The sequence below is a fragment of the Odocoileus virginianus genome, chromosome 10 (genome assembly GCF_023699985.2).
Source record: "Odocoileus virginianus isolate 20LAN1187 ecotype Illinois chromosome 10, Ovbor_1.2, whole genome shotgun sequence".
Classification (NCBI taxonomy): domain Eukaryota; kingdom Metazoa; phylum Chordata; class Mammalia; order Artiodactyla; family Cervidae; genus Odocoileus; species Odocoileus virginianus.
Window position 1 is genome coordinate 25,558,951 of NC_069683.1, and position 25,840 is coordinate 25,584,790.

The 25,840-nt window shown below is 35.5% G+C and overlaps 1 protein-coding gene across 1 annotated transcript in view; it reads left to right on the forward strand.

Moving 5' to 3' along the window:
• CCDC73 (coiled-coil domain containing 73) overlaps positions 1-25,840 on the forward strand; it is a 151,990-nt gene that overhangs the window by 125,390 nt on the left and 760 nt on the right. Inside the window, exons 14-17 of the mRNA XM_020911278.2 lie at positions 4,783-4,917; positions 15,074-15,260; positions 16,320-17,819; positions 21,108-21,241. Of these exons, the coding sequence (XP_020766937.2) occupies positions 4,783-4,917; positions 15,074-15,260; positions 16,320-17,819; positions 21,108-21,241 (1,956 nt within the window). The remainder of the gene's footprint in view (positions 1-4,782; positions 4,918-15,073; positions 15,261-16,319; positions 17,820-21,107; positions 21,242-25,840) is intronic.

Here is a 25,840-nt window from a genome sequence, read left to right on the forward strand (position 1 = left end):
GAAAGTAAGATATTTTAGTTATTGTACTAATTATACTATAAAATTCTAATACTGTATTAATATAGTTTATAATAATATATATCTGTGTAATATTCTGTAGTTGAGTTTATTTGATATAAATTGTTATAAAAGTAATTCTTGATTTTTTGATCCATTTGCAGCTAACGTGTTCTCTTAATTTGTATTTTGAAGAGATCAGATTTTCACTGATGAATTTGATAAGCTTTACCAAATTCTCAAAAAGTATTTTGTAATTCATTAGATCAGAATATTGTAAAATGCTTAATGATCCCTATATTGATAAAGTTCATCATTAAGCAACAAACATAGTAATTTTCATTTTAGCTTCAGCTAATCTCCCTTGCATCCCAATACTTCTGTCTCATTTCTAATGTTTGAAAGACCATGGAAATAGTACTGTCAGGGTAAGGGAAACTATGATGTAAAAAGAGACTATAAACTTGAATATGCCAATCATGCCCCCCAAAATTAGTTGAGATAAGAAAAGTAAACATTTATTTTTCCTAGTGATATTTCAACTATGTTCCTCCCCCAGGGGGTTGGGGGGAGGAGGCAGGAATCAACTGAATTAAGAGAAATAAGCATTCAGCTTTCCTGGTGAGACCTGTTTATAATTTGGATGAAATTGGTTTTGTCTTAGGATTTTTAGCATCTGCATTCATTTCACTTTATGCTTCAGTACTAAACAGAACATAGTTAAATTTTTTAAAAGCTGCTTTGGTTCTATAGGAGTTTTCTTGAGTGGGAGGTCAGATCTATTCTTTAATTGTATTTCTGTCTCTTTGTAAGCATTTCACCACTCTTGAGTGAAGGGTAATTGTAGTATTGCTACTGAGGTCAGATAAAGATAGGGTTTAAAAAAAAACTAAAAGATAGTAACAAAAATAAGATGAAATTATATATACTGCTTTTTTTTAATAGTGAAAGAATACTGTACAAATTAAACAGTGAATATTACTAGACAATATATTTTAAAATTCATAGAAATGTCATAAAGAATGTGGTATGTGTACCTGTTTTTATTTGGCCAGTTATATAGCCAATAGATATTTATAGGTAAGACAGTACTAAATGCAGATGTTCAGAACTTATTTAAAGAAAGGGGGTGTCACAAAAATTCAATTCACAACATTTGTTGAGCATCTATTATGTGTTAGGCACTATTCTAGGTGCTGGATTTTCAAAGGTGCCTAAAATACAAAGATTATTAAAGAGCTCATACTCTCAAAAGACAGGTAATTATTAACTACAATAGTATGGAATGTTTTTAGTAGTATTAATATTAGTATTTAAAAATTACTATGAAAGCACAAAATAAATCATATTGTTTAACTAGGTTGGAGAAAGTTTTAGAGAAAAGATGATCCTGGAATTTGGACTTGAAAGATGAATAGGGTTTCACCAGACAGAAGATGCCTGCTTCCTATACTTCTCATTCCACTCTGTTGGCATTCCATTTAAGAAAGGGGATAGTGATGGAGGCATAAAATTGCTTTCTCGAGGATGAATGGTCTGATCTAGAATGCGACATTGCAAATGAGGTTGAAGTCATCTTCTGAAGAGCTCTTTTCTAAAGAAATTGAATTTTATTTTATAAGTAACGGAAGCCACTGAGATTTTTAAAGCAGAAAAGTGACTAGATCTGCAGTTTAGAAAAATAACTCTTGCAGTAGTATGGAGAATGGCATTATGGAAAGAGGTCAGTAAGAAGAATATTCTAACCATGAGCCCATGAGGATGTGAATTAGAGCAACAGTAGTGAGGATTGCAGTCCATGGGGTTTCACAGAGTCAGACACAACTGAGCGACTGAACAACAACAACAGTGAATATAGAGAAAAGAGACAGGTGCAAGAAGGACTGGAGGTAGAGTTAGCAGGATTAATCACATTTGATATATAATGGATTTTAAAAGGGAAAGGAGTCAACTGTGATTCTGAGATTAGTATAATAATTTATACATTAGCAGAATAGTCATATCACTAAATGACATAGGAATGTGAAAGGAGAAGCAGATTTGGTGGATGAAAATGAGTTTAATTTGGAAATTGCTTAACTTACAGTGACTACAGGACATCTGACTTGAAATTTATATCATGTATTTGGAAACATGAATCTAATCTTAGGCAAGAGGTTGGGAGATGAGAAAGAGATTTAAGACTTATTAGCATAAAGATGAAATTTGAAGGTATATTAAGGTCATCTATGGAGAGAGTGGAAGACTTGAAGGGAGGGCTAAAGAAGAAAGAGGATTCTGGGGAATGCCAGAATTTTGTGAGTGGTTAGTGTGGGACAGAAGGGGAGAGGGAGCCTGATAGGAACAGTGAAAGGTAGGAGGATGAAGAGGGAGTGGTACCATGAAATGAAGAAAAGAGGCTGTTTGAAATAAGTAGTCTACACAGTTGTGCTACAATGCTGTTAAATGGTATGAAACTTGGAACAAGTCCTTTTGCTAATTTGCAGGTGATGATAGAAAAAAATCAGTAGAACATGAGGGCAGAAGTCTGATTGTTAAGGAGTGAAAGTAAAGAAAGAAAGTGGTGTCTCTCAGTTATATCCGACTCTTTGTGACCACATGGACTGTAGCCCACCAGGCTCCTCAATCCATAGAATTTTCTAGGCGAGAGTACTGGAGTGGGTTGCCATTTCCTTCTCCAGGGGATCTACTGACCCAGGGATTGAACCCGGGTCTCCCGCCTTGCAGGCAGATGCTTTACCCTCTGATCCGCCAGGGAACCCCTTAAGGAGTGAAGAGAGGTTAGAATTTGAAAGTAGTAAGAGTGAACTTTAAGAAGTGAGAGAGAGAGTAATTGAGTCAAGAAGAAAAAAGTTATAATCATGACAAGAGCGTATTTCTGGGCTAAAAACAATACTGGTATAGTGTGGAAAATTGAGAATATCTAGGAGAGAAGAGATCTTTGCTTGAGTTAGGCTCTAAGGGAGGTAAGAGAGGACAGGATAGAGAACACATGAAGAGTTGAGCCATGGAGAAGAACCTTGCAGAGATAGGTAAAAAGATGGTCAAAATAGGTAAGGTGAAGGGAAAGTAGTTGGTGAGCTCAAAGTCTGTTAACCCCTACAAGGAAAATTAGATGCATTAGTAGAATTTTTGGTAGTTTAAAATTGTTCATGAGAAACTTTTATAATATTTTATGACAAAATGGTATTTTTCTTTTTTCCTGGAACTTATTTTGTCTCACATTTGAGGTTCTATGAAAGAGAATCCCACCAAGAAAAAGATTATAAAATTTTATAGCCAGTAAAAGACATGGAACAACAGACTGGTTCCAAATAGGAAAAGGAGTACGTCAAGGCTGTATATTGTCACCCTGCTTATTTAACTTATATGCAGAGTACATTATGAGAAATGCTGGGCTGGAGGAAGCACAAACTGGAATTAAGATTGCCGGGAGAAATATCAATAACCTCAGATACACAGATGACACCACCCTTATGGCAGAAGGCGAAGAAGAACTAAAGAGTCTCTTGATGAAAGTGAAAAAGGAGAGTGAAAAAGTTGGCTTAAAACTCAACCCTCAGGAAACTAGGATCATGGCATCCGATCCCATCACTTCATGGAAAATAGATGGGGAAACAGTGGAAATGACGGCTGACTATTTTTCTGGGCTCCGATATCACTGCAGATGGTGATTTTGCAGCCATGAAATTAAAAGACACTCCTTGGAAGGAAAGTTATGACCAACCTAGACAGCATATTAAAAAGACATTACTTTGCCAACAAAGGTCCATCTAGTCAAGGCTGTGGTTTTTCCAGTGGTCATGTATGGATGTGAGAGTTGGACTATAAAGAAAGCTGAGTGCAGAAGAATTGATGCTTTTGAACTGTGGTGTTGGAGAAAACTCTTGAGAGTCCCTTGGACTGCAAGGAGATCCAACCAGTCCATCCTAAAGGAGACCAGTCCTGGGTATTCATTGGTAGGACTGATGTTGAAGCTGAAACTCCAGTACTTTGGCCACCTGATGCGAAGATCTGGCTCATTTGAAAAGACCCTGATGCTGGGAAAGATTAAGGGCAGGAGGAGAAGGGGACGACAGAGGATGAGATGGTTGGATGGCATCACTGACTCAATGGACATGGGTTTGGGTGGACTCTGGGAGTTGGTGATGGACAGGGAGGCCTGGTATGCTGCAGTTCATGGGGTCCCAAAGAGTAGGACACGACTGAGCAACTGAACTGAATTGAACTGAAGAGACTAGTTTGTAGATAGAAGTATTAGGCTGAAGTGTCAGTTTCTAATTGTAGTACTTAGTACTCAGTATTCTTCATCTAGTTGAGTTGAAATCTTTATCTAATTTGCAACAAGAAAATAAAACTTTAAGAAAGCAATGAAATGGTAACCTTTATAGAATTTTTATGATTAAAAGTTAATTAATTTTTCATTTGTAACAAGAAGTGATTTAATGTAGTACTTAAGAGCACAACTCCTAGGCTTAGCCTTGCATTTGAATCTTGACTATCACTTTATATCTACCTGATTTTAGGCAAGTTACTTAACATCTATGAGCCTCACATATCTCACCTGTGCATTGGAGGCTGAAAATACCTCATAGGAATTTTAAGAGTATGAAATTATGTTTATTAAGTACTCAGCACAATTCAGTAAATGGTAGCTTTTAATATTAGTCATTACTTTGGGAATGTTTTCATTGTTTATAGTTTCTAAACACTTGTGTTAATGAAGTATTTTTAGACACAACTAATTTATATACATGTTCATTTTGGTTAAATGTCATATACTAGGTTGAAGAACTTAATGGAGAAATTAATGAGATTAAAAATGAGTTATCATCACTTAAAGAAACTCATACTAAGTTACAAGAAGATTATGACAAATTATGTGATCAGAAGAAGTTTGAGGAAAACAAGAAGTTTGAGGTAAAATTCAAGTATGTGGGGTATAAGCTCTTAAAAGAAATTAAGACCATCACTGATGATTTTCTCCATGCTTTATATTTTCACTTTCTCAACTTTTAAAAATGAGTGTAACAAGGAGTAAGCATATAGTCTGTAGTACATTTTAAATTAATTTTTTTGTACAATATGACATAAGGATTAAGAATCATTTCTTAGACATGAATCTTTAATTTCAGCATATACATTTGTGGGTATACAATTTAACACTTTCTTTATTAATGTAGCATTATAAAAAGTCTTAAAATGTGGTAGTATAAGTCCTTCAATTTTGTTGTTGGCTTTTCCAAAATTGTTTTGGCTATTGTGAGTCCTTTGCATTTCCATATAACTTTTAGAATCAGTTTATCAGTTTCTAAAAGAAAAAGTCTATGGTATTTGAATTTGGCTGTGTTGAGTATATAGATTAATTTACAAAGAATTTCCATCTTAACATATAATTCATGACATGGTATATCTTTGCCTTTACTTAGATTTTCTTTAACACTGCTCAGAAATGTTTTGTAGTTTTCATTGTATATGTCTTGCAAGTGTTTTGTTAAGTTTACCCCAGAATATTTCATGTTTTGGGCTCTTACTATAAACAGTATTTTTATTTTTTTTTTACTTTTCAGAATTTTATTTATTTATTTTTCATTTATTTTTATTAGTTGGAGGCTAATTACTTTACATTATTGTAGTGGTTTTTGCCATACATTGACATGAATCAGCCATGGATTTACATGTGTTCCCCATCCTGATCCCACCTCCCACCTCCCTACCCATACCATCCCTCTGGGTCTTCCCAGTGCACCAGCCCTGAGCACTTGTCTCATGCATCCAACCTGGGCTGGCGATCTGTTTCACACTTGATAATATACATATTTCAGTGCTATTCTCTCAGTTCATCCAACCCTTGCTTTCTCCCATAGAGTCCAAAAGTCTGTTCTATACATCTGTGTCTCTTTTTCTGTCCTGCATATAGGGTTATCGTTACCATCTTTTTAAATTCCATATATATGTGTTAGTATACTGTATTGGTGTTTATCTTTCTGGCTTACTTCACTCTGTATAATGGGCTCCAGTTTCATCCATCTCATTAGAACTGATTCAAATGTATTCTTTTTAATGACTGAGTAATATTCCATTGTGTATATGTACCATAGCTTATCCACTCGTCTGCTGATGGGCATCTAGGTTGCTTCCATGTCCTGGCTATTATAAACAGTTCTGCAATGAACAATGGGGTACATGTGTCCCTTTCAGTTCTGATTTCCTTGGTGTGTATGCCCAGGAGTGGGATTGCTGGGTCATATGGCAGTTCTATTTCCAGTTTTTTAAGGAATTCTCCACACTGTTCTCAATAGTGGCTGTACTAGTTGGCATTCCCACCAGCAGTGTAAGAGGGCTCCCTTTTCTCCAGCATTTATTGTATAAGCAGTATTTTTAATATGAGTTTTTCTAATTGTTTCTTGCTATTAGAGTTAAAATTGATCTTTGTACATTGACTTCATATTCTTTTACCATTTTAAATAATTTATTATTGTAGTATGTTTTTCTTGTTTGAACTTTGGAGTTTTCTTTGTACATAATATGTTGTCTGAGAATTTAAGGCAGATGAATTTTACATCTTCTTTTCTATGCATTTTATTTTTTCCTCAACTTACTGCAGTACACTAGCTAGGACTCTTCAGTACAGTGTTAAATGAAGTTGTAAGAGTGGACATGATTGCTTAACTTTTCATCTTAGATGTCTTTCATCATTTCATAGTCTATTGAAAGTGAAAGTGACAGTTGCTCAGTCATGTCTGACTCTTTGTGAGCCCATGAATCAAGGCAAATTGGAAGTGGTCAAACAGGAAATGGCAAGAGTGAACGTCAACATTTTAGGAATCAGTGAATTAAAATGGACTGCAATGGGTGAATTTAACTCAGATGACCATTATATCTACTACTGTGAGCAAGAATCCCTTGGAAGAAATGGAGTAGCCATCACAGTCAACAAAAGAGTCCAGAATGCAGTACTTGGATGCAGTCTCAAAAACGACAGAATGATCTCTGGTCGTTTCCAAGGCAGACCATTCAATACCACGGTCCAAGTCTATGCCCCGACCAGTAATGCTGAAGAAGCTGAAGTTGAACGGTTTGATGAAGACCTACAAGACCTTTTAGAACTAACACCCAAAAAAGATGTCCTTTTTATTATTGGGGACTGGAATGCAAAAGTAGGAAGTCAAGAAACACCTGGAGTAACAGGCAAATTTGGCCTTGGAGTACAGAATGAAGCAGGGCAAAGGCTAATAGAGTTTTGCCAAGAGAATGCACTGGTCATAGCAAACACCCTCTTCCAACAACACAAGAGAAGACTCTACACATGGACATCACCAGATGGTCAACACCGAAATCAGATTGACTATATTCTTTGCAGCCAAAGATGGAGAAGCTCTATACAGCCAGCAAAAACAAGACTGGGAGCTGACTGTGGCTCAGATCATGAACTCCTTATTGCCAAATTCAGACTTAAACTGAAGAAAGTAGGGGAAATCACTAGACCATTCAGGTATGACTTAAATCAAATCCCTTACGATTATACAGTGGAAGTGAGAAATAGATTTAAGGGACTAGATCTGATAGACAGAGTACCTGTTGAACTATGGACAGAGGTTCATGACATTGTACAGGAGATAGGGATCAAAACCATCTCCAAGAAAAAGAAATGCAAAAAAGCAAAATGGCTGTCTGAAGAGGCCTTGAAAATACCTGTAAAAAAGGAGAAGGAAAAAGCAAAGGAGAAAAGGAAAGATATACCCATTTAAATGCAGAGTTTCAAAGAATAGCAAGGAGAGATAAGAAAGCCTTCCTCAGTGAGCAGTGCAAAGAAATAGAGGAAAACAATAGAATGGGAGAGACTAGAGATCTCTTCAAGAAAATTAGAGATAACCAAGGGAACATTTCATGGAAAGATGGGATCAATAAAGGACAGAAACGGTATGGACCTACCAGAAGCAGAAGATATTAAGAGGTGGCAAGAATACACAGAACTGTACAAAAAAGATCTTCACGACCCAGATAATCACTCACCTAGAGCCAGAAATCCTGGAATGTGAAGTCAAGTGGGCCTTAGGAAGCATCACTACAAACAAAGCTAGTGGAGGTGATGGAATTCCAGTTGAGCTATTTCAGATCCTAAAAGATGATGCTGTGAAAGTGCTGCACTCAATATGCCAGCAAATCTGGAAAACTCAGCAGTGGCCACAGGACTGGGAAAGGTCAGTTTTTATTCCAATCCCAAAGAAAGGCAATGCTAAAGAATGCTCAAACTATCACACAATTGCACTCATCTCACACGCTGGTAAAGTAATGCTCAAAATTCTCCAAGCCAGGCTTCAGCAATACGTGAACCATGAATTTCCAGATGTTCAAGCTGGTTTTAGAAAAGGCAAAGGAACAAGAGATCAAATTGCCAACATCTGCTGGATCATGGAAAAAGCAAGAGAGTTCCAAAAACATCTATTTCTGCTTTATTGACTATGCCAAAACCTTGGACTGTGTGGGTCACAATAAACTGGAAAATTCTGAAAGATTTGGAAATACCAGACCACCTGACCTGCCTCTTGAGAAACCTGTTATGCAGGTCAGGAAGCAACAGAGCTGGACATGGAACAACAGACCAAATAGGAAAAGGAGTATGTCAAGGCTGTATATTGTTACCCTGCTTATTTAATTTATATGCAGAGTACATCATGAGAAACACTGGGCTGGATGAAGCCCAGAAGAAATTCTGGAATCAAGATTGCCAGGAGAAATATCAATAACCTCAGAAACACAGATGACACCACCCTTATGGCCAAAAGGGCAGAAGAACTAAAGAGCCTCTTGATGAAAGTGAAAAAGGAGAGTGAAAAAGTTAGCTTAAAACTCAACATTCAGAAAACTAACATCATGGCATCTGGTCCCATCACTTCATGGCAAATAGATGGGGAAACAGTGGAGGACTTTATTTTCTTGGTCTCCAAAATCACTGCAGTTGGTGACTGCAGCCATGAAATTAAAAGACGCTTACTCCTTGGGAGAAAAATTATGACCAGCCTAGATAGTATATTAAAAAGCAGAGACTACTTTGCCAACAAAGGTCCGTCTAGTCAAGGCTATGGTTTTTCCAGTGGTCATGTATGGATGTGAGAGTTGGACTATAAAGAAAGCTGAGTGCAGAAGAATTGATGCTTTTGAACTGTGGTGTTGGAGAAGACTCTTAAGAGTCCCTTGGACTGCAAGGAGATTCAACCAGTCCATCCTAAAGGAGATTAATCCTGAGTGTTCTTTGGAAGGTTGATGTTGAAGCTGAAACTCCAATACTTTGGCCACCTGATGTGAAGAGCTGACTGATTTTAAAAGACCCTGATGTTGGGAAAGATTGAAGACAGGAGGAGAAGCGGACGACAGAGGATGAGATGGTTGGATGGCATCACCAACTCAGTGGACATGAGTTTGAGTAAACTCCAGGAGTTGGGGATGGACAGGGAGGCCTGGCGTGCTGCAGTCCATGGGAGATGAAAGAGTCGGACACGACTGAGTGACTGAACTGAACTGAATAGTAGCCACATGAATTGGAATGTGTTCCTTCCTCCTTACAGAGTATTGTGTTGAAACTGCTGTTGTTTACTAAATATTAGATACAATTCATTGGTGAAACTCTTGAGGCTTTTTCTTTGTGGGAATATTTTTAAAAACAAATTTAGCTTTTAAATTATCAGATTATTCAGATTTTCAATTTCTTCATATGCCAGTGTGCTGAAAACACTTGACATAGCAGGTTTGCAAAAGGCCTCTGGAAGACCTGCTTTTCAGTTTGGCTGTTGACTGATAACTGGAAATTGGATTTGGGGAGGGTTCCCACCATTTCCTAACAGACAGGAGTGATTCACTGTGCTTTAACTATTAAGTAGTTTACTTTGAACGTCTGCTTTCTTTCTGGAAGTCAGTAGTTTTGGTACATGCAAGGCAGAGAGTGACCAGCAACCAATTAAGTTTTGAGCACCAAGTCTCTAATGAGCTTCCTAGTAGACAAGAGTTCACATTTGTGGTCACAATTATTGCTGCAGGAATTAAGCATGTCCTATGTGACTCCACTAGGAGAAGACTTTTTATTTTTTTGAAATTGAATGAATTTATTCAGTTCAATTCAGTCACAGTCGTGTCCGACTCTTTGTGACCCCATGGACTGCAGCACTCCAGGCTTCCCTGTCTATCGCCAGCTCCCGGAGCTTGCTTAAACTTATGTCCATCGAGTCGGTGATGCCGTCCAACTATCTCATCCTCTGTCTTCATTATGTAACCTTTTATGTGAGGAAGAACTTACAGAACTTAGTTCCCAAATTCATGTGAGAGTAAAGAAAGAGTAAATGACACAAACAGGAGATACAAATCAGCTGATTTCAAATTCAGATTATATCTACATGCCATAGGAGAGGACTCTTGAAAGAAGTTCGTACCTGGTTTCTTCCAGTCTTCATCTCTTGTGCCTTTCCTTTGCTGATTTTGCTTTACATCCTTTACTGTTATAAATCTTAGAAATACAACTGTATATTGAGTTCTGTGAGTCCTTATATCAAATCACCAAACCTGGGGGTGAACTTGGAGACCTCCAGCACTGTCCATTTTGCTAATTTTTCTCTTTCAAGGAACTTGTCCTTTTCATCTGAGTTGTCAATTTATTGGTTATTGGCCTTTCTTCTTCTCTAATATAAACATTTAAAGCTATTAACTTTCCTATAAAGTACTGCTTTAGCTTCACTCTACAAATTCTGTGTATAGTGTTTTCATTCTTACTCAGTTGAACATATTTTAAAATTTCTCTTGTGAGCTCTTTGACCCATGAATAGGAGTTTGACCTGTAACCTTGCTATTTAATTTCCAAATATTTAAGAATTTTCCATGTATCTTTCTGTTAATAATTTCAAATTTAACTGAGACTTTTATTTTTTTACTATATCAAGACTTGTTTTTTGGCCAAGTGTGTTGTCTATCTTGGCAAATAATACCTTGTATATTCTTGAAAAGAATGTATATTCTGTTGTTGGTTGGTGGAATGTTTTATAAATGGCAGGTCAGTTTGGTTGATAATATTGTTCAAAACTTCTTCATCCTTACTGATTTTTTGTGTACTTGTTCTATCAGTCAGTGGGAAATCCTTAATTATAATTGTGAATTTATATTTCTCTTTTAAGTTCTGTCAGTTTTTGTTATGTGTGTTTAAGCCCTGTTATTAGATGTATACACAGTTATTATTACTTTCTGATTAATTGACCTTTTTATCATTTAACATGTCCATCCTTATCCTAGTAATATTAGTTTGTCTGGTATTAGTAAGCTACTGCATCTTTTATGATTAGTGTTTGCATTATGTATTTTTTTTCACCTTACTTGTGTGTAAGGAGTAGATCACACATGGCAAGATAATTTTGAGCTGAGTTTTTAAAAGTAACTGAGAATTTCCATATAGAGATTTAAAATAGTTGAAATAGCATGAGCAAAGAATCAAGAATGTGAAATATCTTAATTCACTATGTAAACTAGGTGTCTGTTAGTGAGGCTGCTGCAGAGGTTGCTAGCAGTGCAGTAAGTGTCAGGGGAAGAGGTTGGAAAGCTGTATAGACCGGTCGTGAAACTTTGTTCTTGACCATGTCATTTGGGAGCTTTTAAACAAGGAAGTACAGTGATTAGATTACTCTTTAAAAAATATCATTTTGGTGATGATATGGTTAGACAGTGAGACAAAACTAAGGGCACAGGCTCCAGCTTGGAGAATACTGAAGTAGTCCAGGCAGGAGATACTTATTGCTGTTTTAATATTCATAAATGTAATAGAGCTTGAGAGTTGTAAGTGGCAAGTAATTCCTACAACATCTGATTGATTATAAAATGAATATAGATTTCCTTCATAAAAAGTTGATCAGCATTCATTCACTTTCAAATTGAAAGTATTTTATTTAATCAGACTATAAATCAGTCTTAAAATGTTTTTAAGAAATGTAGACAATGTAGACACTTTAAAGTAAGAAAGTGAAGATCATGCATAACCCCAGCCACCCAGAAATAGTGATTATTAAAATTATGGTATATGACTTCCAGAGTTTTCCTGCACATCAGTTTGTATAGAAACAAATAGACATTCGTATACATGTACTTTTTGAAAACTAAAATAAAATCATACTTTCTGTGATGTTCTGTACACCATTTTTATTTAGAAATTTATTTTATTGTGGTAAAATATATAACATAAAATTTGCCATTTTAAAGTGTCAAGTTTAAAATTACAATTATAACTCAATGGCATTAATTACAGCTACAGTGTTGTACAGTCACCACCACTATCTATTTTTAAAATTTCATCATCCCAGACAGAAACTGTATAACCATTAATCAGTAGCTTCTGACTAATTATACAATATTTGCCCTGTTTGGTTTATTTTATTTAGGATGATGTTTTCAGAGTTCATGCGTGTTGTAGCACTTCATTCTTTTTTATGGTGGAATAGTATTCCATTGTATGAATATACCACATTTTGTGTGTCCGTTCTTCTGTTGATGGACACCTGGGCTTTTACCTGTTGGTTGTTGTGCTGTTTTGAACATTGACATGCAACTAGCTGTTTGAATCTCTAGTTTTAATTTTTGGAAGGTATATACTGAGGCACCAAGTGATTTCCACTTCCTGGTATTCATGTTCTCTTGTAATACTCTCCATGGAGTTTGAGTTGGATTTAGTAACTTGCTTCTAGTTAATAGGCTATAACAGAAGTGATGCAATGTTACTTCTGAGATTAGGTTATAGGAAGATTGTGGTTTCTGTCTTGGGTGAACACACTGTCTCTCAGTCTCTTTCTCTCTGAGACATGTAAAAAAGTCCCAGCTATCCTACCAGAGAGCTTACATAGTGGAGACACCCTAGAGGATAAAAGGCCACATAAAAGAGAACTGGGCCCTCCAGCCAACAGCCAACACAACTGTTACCTATGTAAGTGAGCCTTCTAGAGGCAGAAGTTCCAGCCCCAAGTTTCAGATGATAGTTTGACTAGACACTCATGAGAGGCCTGGGTCAGAACAATCAAACCAAGCCATTCCTAAATTCCTGATCTATCTAAAAGATGAGATAGTACATGTTTACTATTTTAAACCAATATGGCTGACCCTGGAACAACTCAGGGGTTAGGGGCACCAACCCTCAGAACAGTGAAAAATCTGTATATAACTTATAATCAGTCTTTCATAAAAATGGTTCCTCCATATTGATGGTTCAGCATCCACAGATTCAACCAACTGCAGATGTGTAGTACTGTAGTATTTACTGTTGGAGAATATCTGTGTATAATTGGACCAGTGCTATTTAAACCCATGGTGTTGACATGTCAACTCTAAAAGTATCCTTCTAGGATTTCATAGCAGGTACTGAAACAGGATTTGAACCTGTATTTATCCAACTCCAAAGCTCCTGGCAACTATCGCACTATTTTTCTCAATCTCCTTTGCAAACTTCTCTTTTGCAAGTTTCTCTTGTCCTGCTCTCCTTTGGGGGTTTTCATTAGCATTTTATTCTTTGTTCTCTTTCGTCTTAAAGCATACTCTCAGTCAGTCTCATCAACCAGTATGTCTTCAGTTGCCATCTATCTGCCAGTGTTCTTCAAACTTATTTTTCCAAGTCATTTTTTCTCTTAAAAGCTCCCAATCAGTACATCTAAATGTTCACTAGACATCTCCACCTTTTTGTCTGTCTTAACTCTTCAAACTCAAGAGATTCAAAATGAACTCGTGATATTTTTCTCTAAACCTCCTATTCCTGTTTTCTAGCTCAGTAAATAACACTCACCAGTCTCTTAGGTACCCAATCTGACCTCTGCAAATCAGTCTTGACTTTCCTCTCAGTTTTTATATCCAGTCACTCAACATTTGATAGTAGCTCAGTACATAATTCATGTGTCTCTTCAGGCTTTTCAGCTTTACTGATATCACCTGGACTACTGCGGCATTCTTCTGATGCATCTCTCTGCCTCATATATTGTTTCCCCTTAATTCAGCGTTTGTCAGATACCAAGTGCAACTTATTAGTGATTCATGGAAATCGGCCTAGTAGTTAATGACTGGCATTCTTCTAAAAATGAAATAAACTAATGTAGTATAGAAAACATTAGAATGTATCTCATTGAGTGGGTGGTGTTGGTATGCTCATTGTGTTGTGAGACATACTTATTTCTTATTGCAGTTTTTAATTAGTGAAGTTTGGAAAGCAATCCCTTCTTTATACTGTAGCCAGAATGGTCTTTCCAATCAGTTCATATTAATGACCTTATCTAAAATCCTTCAGTGACTTCTCATTGACTTCCTGGTAGAGTCTGTACTCCTTAGCATGCTCTTTGGGGGCCGTTAGTGATCTAGGCCTAGCTCAAGACTTATTTCTCTCCATTCTTCTCACAGCATCTAAGCTCATGCTGAAGGAAATCACAGGTAGTTCCATGAAGTAGAACCACATGAAATGACTATAGTTTTGTTTGTTTTTAATATCTGTAAATGCCATTTCTTATCCCTGGAGTGCTTTCTTATCCCCATCTATAGTAAAATTGTCTGTTATTTCTTTTCCTATCTTTCTCAGTTGACCATAAATTTTTTGATGATAGTGACTATATTTTGTTCATCATTGTATCCCAAAGCCTAGTGCAGTGCTTCCATGTAATATATGTTCAATATTTCAGGGGAATAAAAAGATGTTGAATTCAGTCACTATTTTAAAGATACATAGAAACACCAAGCATTCAAAACAACTTGCCTGCCATGACTACTTTGCTTTTAATAAAAGAGTGATTCTTAATATGTGGTATTTGTAATAATGTGGAATGCATGTTTGAAAACATCTAAGGCTCTACATTTTATTTAAATATGATAGACTATACAAAATGAACTTAGAGTGATTTTGTTATAAAGAGGAATATATTAAATGTAGTAAAAAAGTCATTTGGCTTTCAAATACAAGTTGCTGGATGATTAACTGAAATATAGATTCCACTTTCATTAGCAAAATTTGTTCAGATATTTTATGCTTTTTAACAATATGTTTTACATTAAAGAAATCTTTTCCATTTTACACTAGAATCTTCCAGAAGTAAACACTGAAATGTCAGTGGAAAAATCAGAAAACACCATAATACAGAAATATAATTCCAGGCAAGAAATAAGGAAAGAAAATACCAAGAGTTGTTGTTTAGACACAGAACACAAAGAAAAAGGAGAAACAAAAGAAGGCCCATTTTTAGAGGAAATCATTATAGGAAATAAAGGTAACCCAGTTATATTGATGTTTTCTAATTTTTATATTGGTCTTTCAGGGGGATATCAATTTCAGACTTTGCTTTGAGGACCTAGTAGTATAGTTGGAGAAATACTTTTCCATTTGTATGTCTTAAGAAAAGGACTTACATGTCTTTTGAGCTGTTCTTTAATTGAGTCAATATTCAGGGAGAAAAATACACTTTTGCTTTCCTTTCCCATCACTTACTCGTTGGCTTTTTGCATTCTGGTTTCTGCGTTCATTTCTTTGCTGAGAGTGCTCTCTGAGCTACCAGCAACCTTTTGATGACCAAATTCTAGAGCACTTTTCTTAGTTCAAATTACCTTTCTGTAACCATTGAAATAATTGACTAATTCATCCATATTGAAAAAGAGTTGTTTAAAGAAGGTAATCTGAAGGTGTTCAAACCTAGGCTGAACAACCACTTGGTGGAGATGTTGTAGAGAGAATGATTGGATTAAAAAGACCCTTCATGGCCTACAGATTATTGTAACTATACTGAAATTTTGAAATCTATGGTTAAAACCCAGGTGAATAAAATTAATATCTTAAGTAGATATTCTATACACTTTGCCCAAAAGTATTCCAGATTTTAAAAATATTTACAAGGTAGTGAGCAAAAAAGTGATGAAAAGAAACCAGCTGGCAGCTTCTGGATCTAGGTAATAAGAGAAATTACAATATGGCTATTAGTGTAAATTAATTTTTATCTAATCAGTTGTGTGTTTGTATGGAATTGTATGCACTGTATGTGCAAAAGGAAGTAACAGACTAGAGAAATAACCATTTTGTAATGCCCTCAACTTATTTTTTTTAACTACTTTCTCTGTTATGAAATACAAATTTAATATGAGTAGAACCAAATATTTTACCATGTTTACTAAAGGGAACTCAGTATTTATATAAAACTGATGTCATTATGTTTGTGTGGTAGCTTGCCAGTGAAATATTTAAAATTAAATATATATTTTTAAAAACAGTTAATATGTGTTATAAAAGCAGGCTTTAGTATATAACCCAAAATTTTACTGTGTTCTCATTATAACAGACTTACAGCTTTTTGAAAAAAGCTCCAAGAATAAAATTGATATTGTTGTGCCTCAGGATGAAAACCAAAGTGAAATATCCCTAGGCAAAACCCTTGGCATAGAAAAAGAATTAATTAGTGAAGGACAAACCTCGGATATCACTGACTTTACAAAAGTGGTTACTACAGAAATAAAAAACAAGGTGGACTTGGAAAAAGATAATGAGTGTACAGAACTTAAATCACCAAGTATTCCCTTTGTAGTGGCAGATTCATCAATGGAAACAGAAAAGATACATCCAGAAAGAACTGAAGGATTAGATCTTCACCATGCAGATGTACATCTGGGGGTTGAAAATAACAGCACATCATTTAACAGTATTTTAAACGAGATGGCTTGCCATACAAATCATAAAAAAGATGTTTCTGAAGATGAGCCACTCAAACAACAGTTCAGATTGTTTCCAGGGACTCAAGAAAATACCACAGAGACGGTAATTACAAATAGCCACAAAATCAAAACAGATTTGGATTCTTCTGTAGATGTAAAAAGGAATCTTGTCCAGTCTCAGAAATATAGTTTACAGGATTCAAATAATGTTGTGTTAGATGATAAACAATGTAAAATAAGACAGACACAACTGTTAAGTAAAAGAAGTGAATGTTGCTTATTGCCATTTAAAGAAACTTCAGATGTTCAGCAAGTTGGTGACCGTCCTTCAGAGCAACCTGAAATAGCTATTCCTTGTGATATAGCAATCAGCCACCCCATTTCTTCTGCTGTCTTCAGTGACAATTTGAATGTACTTTTAAAGAATTCAGATAAAACTGTTAATATGCCTATGTTGGTGACACCCAACTCAAGCCCTGGGAAAAGAACTATATGGAAAAATCTGAATGACATGCAAAACAGTCAAGTTGAGAACTGTTTGGGGTATATAGAAAACAATGTGACTCTTTCCCATCTTCAAATTAACAATGAGAATATAGATGCTTCACAAGCCAAAGATATGAAAACTGCTATTCATGTGAAAACTTCCACAGAAATGCAGTTTTCCAATAAAGAAAGTCAGATTGATGAGAATCAGATAACTGAAGTTAAAAATAAAGACCTCTTCCCTAATGAAACACAGCATACATTGTTAAATAGTACAGAGAAAACGGAGTCATTAAATGACATTGTTTCAGGAAAAATTTACAGTGAAGGACAGCTGGAAGAATCATGTTCATTTCACATAAAGCCATCTGGAGATTTAGTAAACATAAGTGGAAGGTCAGCCTTTGATCTTTCAACTTCAGATAAAAAAACTGAGAAAACTCTAGTGTATGTGAATTTTTTAGGCCCTAGTTCTTGGTCAAAAGTAAATCAAATTGAAAGTCAAACAGTGAGCACTTCAACATCTAGCATTCCTTTGTTGCTGAACGAGAGACCAGTAGGTCTGTTAGAAAACAAAAAGATTGTTTCGATGACACTTTGTAAAAATGTTAGTGTGGATGAGGCCAGGAAGGATGTTGGACCAGGTAAGAAAATAATTATTTTAAAATTTGTTTTTCTACTTATTATTCTTGGTAAAAATTTTCCAGATTGTTTAATATGAAAATTTATATTACTGTATATGTATTATTTTGCCTAAACCTAAAGACTCTGTATATGTATATAAAAGTAGGAAAGGTTTTACTTAAATGGAAGCAGATTTCTTTTCACTTAAATCTGAACCAGTATTATCAACATGTACAGAGGTCAACTGCATTTTGGAAATTTAAAAAAAAATCCTTTATCAAAGAACTGAAACTAGCAAAAACAATCACATTGTGTCATTAATTTTAAATTAGGAACATCTACCTAATCCAAGTCTCTCTCTCTTTTTTTTTTTACTTTCTGGAGCAAATGCAGTAAAGTTGTTGATAAGGCTTCTGCCTTCATTCATGTTTACTCCTTTTCTTTCTATACTAAACACACACACACAAAACAAACTTCCTTCTCTTAGAACTGTTTTAGTTTCTTTCACTTTCTTCTAATTTTTCCCTCCTTCCTTAATTTTTCTGTTTTGTCTGTCCCTTCACTAGCACCACAAATCCAGCCGTTTGTTTTTTTTGTTTGGCAAGTAATAGTAAAGTGAAAGTCATTCAGTTGTGTCCAACTTTTTGCAACCCTATGGACTGTGTAGCCTACCAGGCTCCTCTGTCCATGGAATCTCCAGGCAAGAATACTGGAGTGGGTAGCCATTCCCCTCTCCAGGGGATCTTCCTGACCCAGGGATCGAACATGGATCTCTTGCATTACAGGCAGATTCTTTACCACCTGAGCCACCAAGGGAAGCCAAGTGAAAGTGTTAGTTGCTCATTTGTGTCCAATTCTTTGTGACCCCATGGATTATAGTCCACCAGGCTCCTCTGTACATGGAATTCTCCAGGCAAGAACACTGGAGTGGGTAGCCTTTCCCTTCTCCAGGGGATCTTCCTGACCCAGGAATCAAACCTGGGTCTCCCACATTGCAAGCAGGTTCTTTACCATCTGAGTCACCAGGAAAGCCCCAAGTAATAGTGAGGTGTAACATTACCTTTCATATCCTTGATATTTATCGTTTGAAACACTTTAAATTGAATCCCTTAATAGTTATAGGTCAATATTGATACATTCAAATAGTAAATATTTCAGATAGTAGGGACTGTTCTATTCTTTAAAGTGTAGTAAAACTTAACCACATGAAATAAAAACATCCTCCAGAATGAAAAAAGAGGGAGGGGGAAGTAAATGGATGACATACACATGACTTAATATTGGAGGTACTGAAACTAGGTGATGAGTACATTAAGGTTCATTCTACTTTTGTGTACTTTAAAATTTTCATATTAAAGACATTTTAAAATAGAAATGCAGTATATCTCATGTATAGGCACTGCATAAATATAACTTAATTACTGTTTAAGAAGTATGATCATAATAAAAATGTTTATTTGCTAATAGCAATCTCAACATGTTTAAGTTGTTGGGGCTGTTAGATAGTCTTATATTTTTTAGGGAAATTTGCCTGTTTAACAGTATGCATTTAGACCCATTACAGAAATGTGGCTTATAAGGAAAGCTTTGCATGACCCCTCTGACTTTAACAGGCTTCTTTTTTTTTTTTTTCTTTTTTTTTATTTGCTTTAAACTTTTTTTTTGAAAAATAATGTGTTTTTTTTTCCATTTATTTTTATTAGTTGGAGGCTAATTACTTTACAACATTGCAGTGGTTTTTGTCATACATTGAAATGAATTAGCCATGGATTTACATGTATTCCCCATCCTGGTCCCCCCTCCCACCTCCCTCTCCACCTGACCCCTCTGGGTCTTCCCAGTGCACCAGGCCCGAGCACTTGTCTTATGTGTCCAACCTGGGCTGGTGATCTGTTTCACCCTAGATAATATACATGTTTCGATGCTGTTCTCTTGAAACATCCCACCCTCGCCTTCTCCCACAGAGTCCACAAGTCTGTTCTATACATCTGAGTCTCTTTTTCTGTTTTGCATATAGGGTTATCGTTACCATCTTTCTAAATTCCATATATATGTGTTAGTATACTGTATTGGTCTTTATCTTTCTGGTTTACTTTGCTCTGTATAATGGGCTCCAGTTTCATCCATCTCATTAGAACTGATTCAAATGAATTCTTTTTAATGGCTGAGTAACATTCCATGGTGTATATGTACCACAGCTTCCTCATCCATTCATCTGCTGATGGGCATCTAGGTTGCTTCCATGTCCTGGCTATTATAAACAGTGCTGCGATGAACATTGGGGTGCACGTGTCTCTTTCAGATCTGGTTTCCTCGGTGTGTATGCCCAGAAGTGGGATTGCTGGGTCATATGGCAGTTCTATTTCCACAGGCTTCTTTTAAAAAGGAAATTGAGAAAATTTTAAAAAGAAGTGGGAATTAAGAGCATAGCAAGTATATCTCATTTGAATGGAGAAGTAATTAGGGAAAAATACAAAACACAAAAACATTTTAAAATCTCATTTCACAAACTATTATTTTCCTGATATAATAAAATGCATTAACTTTAGATTCCATTAATTTGTCCATCAAATGCAGCGGTTAGTTTAATGCTGTTAGTCAATGGACAGGTCTAACATTTACCATTTTCTTATAAGTCTTTCCTTCTAAGTTAAATCTCAGTGATAGAATTAGAATGCAAGGAGAGATGACTAAAATTCTATAGTAATTCAACTTGTAAAATACTCAGACTCATAAAAGATACTCCTAAATATCTTTTAGCCTTCAGAGACATGTTTCTCTAAATTGTTATCTATTTGTTAAAACACAATGACCCCCTACTAGACAGCCCTTTGTTGGACTTCTTATAGCCAATTTCTCTTTTTCTTTTTATTTTTTTTAGTTGAACTAAGGCTTATTTTATTTTATTTCCATTTATTTGCCAATTTCTTTTTAAATATAATTTATAAATCTTTCAGTTGGTTCAGACTTTTCCCTTTGTATTAGTAAGATGTTTACTATATTTATATGCATAGGCAGTCCAGTAACCAGGGGAATAAGGATAACATTTTAACGTATGTTATATTGTTTGAGAAGATCATAACACTGTGTCACTGGTTTTAATGTGAAATCAGCAGGTTTTTGAAAGTAGCAATAAAATGTTTTCTGAAATGAAGAGCAAAGTCTGTGAAAACCAGTATTCAACGTAAGAATATAGAAATTGTTACTTTTTAAATAGAAAAGCATGGGATCAGAGAAAAACAAGTTTAGTCACTAAAATGAGTCCCTGGAGAATAAAATTCAGTTGTCATTTCCTCTTTGTCAACCAGATACTACCAGCATTAACAGAGCTGCTGACACTTTGAATAACTCAAGTATCCATCCAGATCCCAGGGGAGAGTCCAGTGAAGAGAGGAATGCAATTGCAAAGACTTTTTATGATTCTTCTTTTCCCACAGAACATGTAAGTCAATTAAAAATATTGCTGAGCAGACCTTAGTGAGCTAATTCTACAGATATGTGTAGAACTGTATGCATCTGGATGGTTTAAGACCTAACTGATCTCCAAAATAATATCAAGAGGGCAACATGGCACCATTTTTCACAATTAAGGTTGATGGAAAACAGCAGGAAAAAGTCACAGTGTATAAATCACATAGATATAATCCAGCCTGTTTTGGGAAGGAGAGTGTGAGGTAGTGTATCATGCACTTCTATTTTTTAGTCACCTAAATTTAGGAATAGTGGCATTTGAGCATTTACTTATTTAAACTATTAAGAAATAGTTCACTCATTTGAGCATTTTAAATTATAATAAAAGCTGCCTTAAATAAGTCATTTTTTAATAGTGCTTAAGGTAATTTATATTATTTTTCAGAAATTGACTATTCCAAAAGAAGAAATTGTCTATTTTAAATTATTTCAATTAAAACACAGTATGTGAAAGGATCAAATATTCATAAATATATGATATCAAGTATGGATATAAATATTAAGCAAAGTATTTGTAGACATCATATGGCTCCAAGAGTCCATTTGTCATATGAAAAGCAACTAACTACAACTGAGAGGTTTTTGTTGGGTTGTGGTTTTTTTTTTTTGAAAATTTGTAAGTTTTTAAACTTAAGTGTGCAAAACTTCAGTGCAAAAAAGGCTGTATTGTTCAAAGTCTAAAAAACAAATACAACTGCTATAAGGAACCCAAAAAGGTTAGAAAAATGACAAAAAAGCAAGTGCATAGTCACTGTATATTTTAAATTTTAAAGATGCACATTAAACAGCTTTTGAGCACTATTATAAAATGAAAATTATAGCAGTAACACAGCCTTATGAGTAAGTTTCTAATAGTACATCTTATTTCCATTTTTAAATTGGAGAAACCTCAAGTAAGGTAGCCTAACTGTCCCTTTAGGAAAGCTGAAACAAAAATCAGGATCTACGTTTTTCACCTGTGCATAATTGAGCTCAAAACCAAATCATTTCAGCTTGATGTGCAAATGTTCAATCTTTAAACTGTGGTAATTAATGCTCAGTAGACTAGGCACTGGGAAATCTAAGTTCTGACCTTCAGCTAATTGGGTAAGTCACAGAACCTAGTGAGAAGCAAAAAGAAGCTTGAGTATCAAAGGTAGACATCCGTTCTGACTGGGATGAATACTTGACAGTTCTAACATAATTGTTCTATTTTCAAACAGTTTAAGGGTATGATGGAAATTTCACATCTCCCTTTCAAGCCCATTTTTATTTAAAAAAAAAGAACAAGAAAAATACAACCCAATAGATAAGTTCTTTGTAGTGCATCCCCAATGCTTTTTCTGTAATTAGTTAAGAATTTATAAAATTTAAAACTTTTTTGAAGAAATATTCCCACAACAGCTTTAAAACCATATTGAGGCAGTGACACAAATGTGAAATAATTTTCCAGAGCATTAACAACAGTTTGCAGTGGACTTAAACTAGGTATCTTGGCTGTTACATGCTACATAACCTTCTCAATTTTCGTTAATAGAAAAGTTTCTTCTAAAAATACTAGTGCGTGGAAAACACACTGTCTATTTAGCAAAGTGATCATCACTTGGTGTCAAGCAGTGTGCGCTGTATCATTGTCCCAGGTTATGCTTGGTCACCAATCAACATTTAATACGGGACAAATGTAAAAGCAGGTGAATTCTTTTGCTTAGTCCACTGAAAAGGTTGTGATCCTGAATTAAACAAGACCAAGCTAGCCTCTTTTACTTAGGCTTTTCTGCATCACAGGCTGTTGAATGACAGCTCATGGGCCATATGCAGCCTATTGCCTTTTTATTAACAGTAAAAGCTTATTACAACAGCCACACCCATTCCTTTACCTGTAGTTCTGTGGCTGCTTTGTGTTACAGTGACAGAGTCACGCACTTGTAAGGGAGGCCACTTGGCCCACAAAGCCAAAAATGTTTACTCTGGCTCTTTTACAGCAAAAGTTTGCCAACTCTTGTTCTAAACGAAAAGTGAATTTTATGAAGACTTATGGCCAGAAAGGGAATATAAGTTCTTTAAATTTTTCAACATGTTTTTACGTATACTGTCCACATCAGTTTTGTAAAATTCTGGCTAGTTATTACAAGTTAATTCACTTTTTTCCTGTAAATCCAGAGTAATTTTTTTTTTTTTTAATTCTTAGAAGGGGTTAGGTTGGCAGCCTGCTGCAATCTTGATTACACCCAGGAATGAGGATGGGAGAGAGGGGCCAGAGTAAGCAGTCACTTGTTTCACACATTCAATATTAGGTTCATTCAGAATTTTAAAATGTAACCACAGGCTTAAAGAGGACTAGTACTAGGCTGGGGGATATTTTAGGCCAAAGAGCAGATCTTTTGAGTCAGGCAGAAAGAGGTGAAGAGGTGAGTGATTTTTTTAGGAAGGAGCAAAGACATGTGGTAACATACGTGTATTACTGCTGTAGGCTACAAAACCTAAGTTAAGCTGAATAGGACAAGTTTTGTTAAGTGGAAACTTTAAAATTACATCCATCCTGCTTCTCTCTATGGCCAATCCTTGCTTCTGCCTCTCCCACTAAGTAGGAAAAAGGAAAGTGTGAGTGTCTCCTTCCTTTTTCCATCAAGTCAAAAGATACGGATTTTGGGAAATTAGGTAATTTGTACTTGGTGTCAAATGCACCAAGATGTTTCTAGCATTTTGTTGGCAAAACAGGACCATTAGATCATACAGATCATCAAATCATTTTACTCCAAAATCAGCAGCAACCTAGCTTTGGATTTGGTCTACTTCTCTGTTAACTATTCTCAGTATCGCAAGAGGCTGACACACGGCGCACTTTCATTCATTTCGGCCCTGTGAGCTACACAGGGTCTGTTGAACACCTACATGCCAGACATTATGAAAAATATGTATTTATGTACATTCTATCCGGTTACTCTCTACAGTAATAGCATTTTATAACTAAAACAATCTGATGAGAAAACTGAGGTCCACAGAAGTTAAGTGAATTGCTTAAGGTCTCTTGGTGGTCCTTTGTTGATACTTTTGTTTTCATCTGTTATTTCATAAAAACATAGGCAATGAGACAAACATGAACCCAGCATCACTAAGGATCAGAGAGTAAGACTCTGAGGATTGGTGGCTGACTAGAATTCTCAGGAACCAAACAGAGCAGTCCAAAAGGACACAGCCTTTAGGGAACTGAGATAAATGTAAACACTTAAATTCAATTTAAAAAACTGTTACTGTATAATCTCATAATGTTAACAAAAATATGCCACTTTTATCAGATTGGAAAAGACTTTAAGGTAGTACTCAAAGATCTTCACAAATATTTATGAACAAATGACATTCATTATAGCTTAATAACAGTAAACATTTTCCAACTCAAATGCCCAACAATATATTAAATTATGGAACATGGAATATGATGGAGCCATGCTTTCTAGAGGAAAATGTTAAAAATGTTTTTAACCCAGCACAATCATATAAATGATCCAGATTTTTTAAAACTGTATATATAGAGTCTAGGATATTTATATCAAAATGTTTAATGGTGGTTGCAATATTGGGTAATTTTAATCAAATTCTTATTCTGTTCTGTACTTCAAAAATATATTCCCATTTAAGAGAACATTTTATCTGAGAGATTTTTTCCAAGAATTAACTCAATTTTGCCATACCCTGCAGCATGTGGGAAATTCCCTGACCAAGAACTGAACCTGTGCTCCCTGCAGTGTAAATGCAAAGTCTTAACCACTGCACCACCAGGAAGCCCTCAAATTTATTTGATAGGGATAAATTGGAAACATGTCAGCAACAGGTCATAGGTAAATTATCACACACCCATAAAAAGTATTTTGCAGCCACTGACACTTGCTTATGAGATATTTGTATTGTATAGGAAACAATTCAGAAGGAAGAACTGATATAAAATTCTACAGAATGATCAACACTAAAATATAGATGCTAAAAATAGAAAGACTAATAGCAAACAATACCAAAATGTTGACAGGTCTCTCTGGATAGCAGATTATTAGTGATTTTTAGTTTCTTTACACTTTTCTCTGTTTTCTGAACTTGTAATTATTTTATATTCAGGAAAAAAACCTTTAAAAAAACTTCTTTAACACAGTATTAGAAGTATGACCCAGTGTGGTGCCTTGGAAACACACCAACTTAACACCTCATTGCGCTTTGCTGTTTCTCCAACAATTGTGCTCTGACGCTTAAGAGGAAACCTGAAGTAAAAGGCCGTTTGTACATGGCAGTTTACTTCCGTTAGCATTTAAAATTTTCCCCAGCCTTGATAGAAGATACAAAACATAGACTTGTTTGGGAAGGGAAAGGGAGTAGCAGACAAAACAGATTTTTATCTGCATTGTTTTAAATATATTTGCTTTCAAAGAAAGCTTAAGACCTTTAAGAAAACATTTGTGGTATCCCTGGAGTATATCTTGAAGAGCTACTACATAAGCCTACAAACTGACATTTTATATTTTGGGGGGCCAAAATTACTAAGGTGGTAGCTGGAAACTAGCCAAGACAACAGTGGGTTTTTATCACATACCCCTAATTGCAGAGG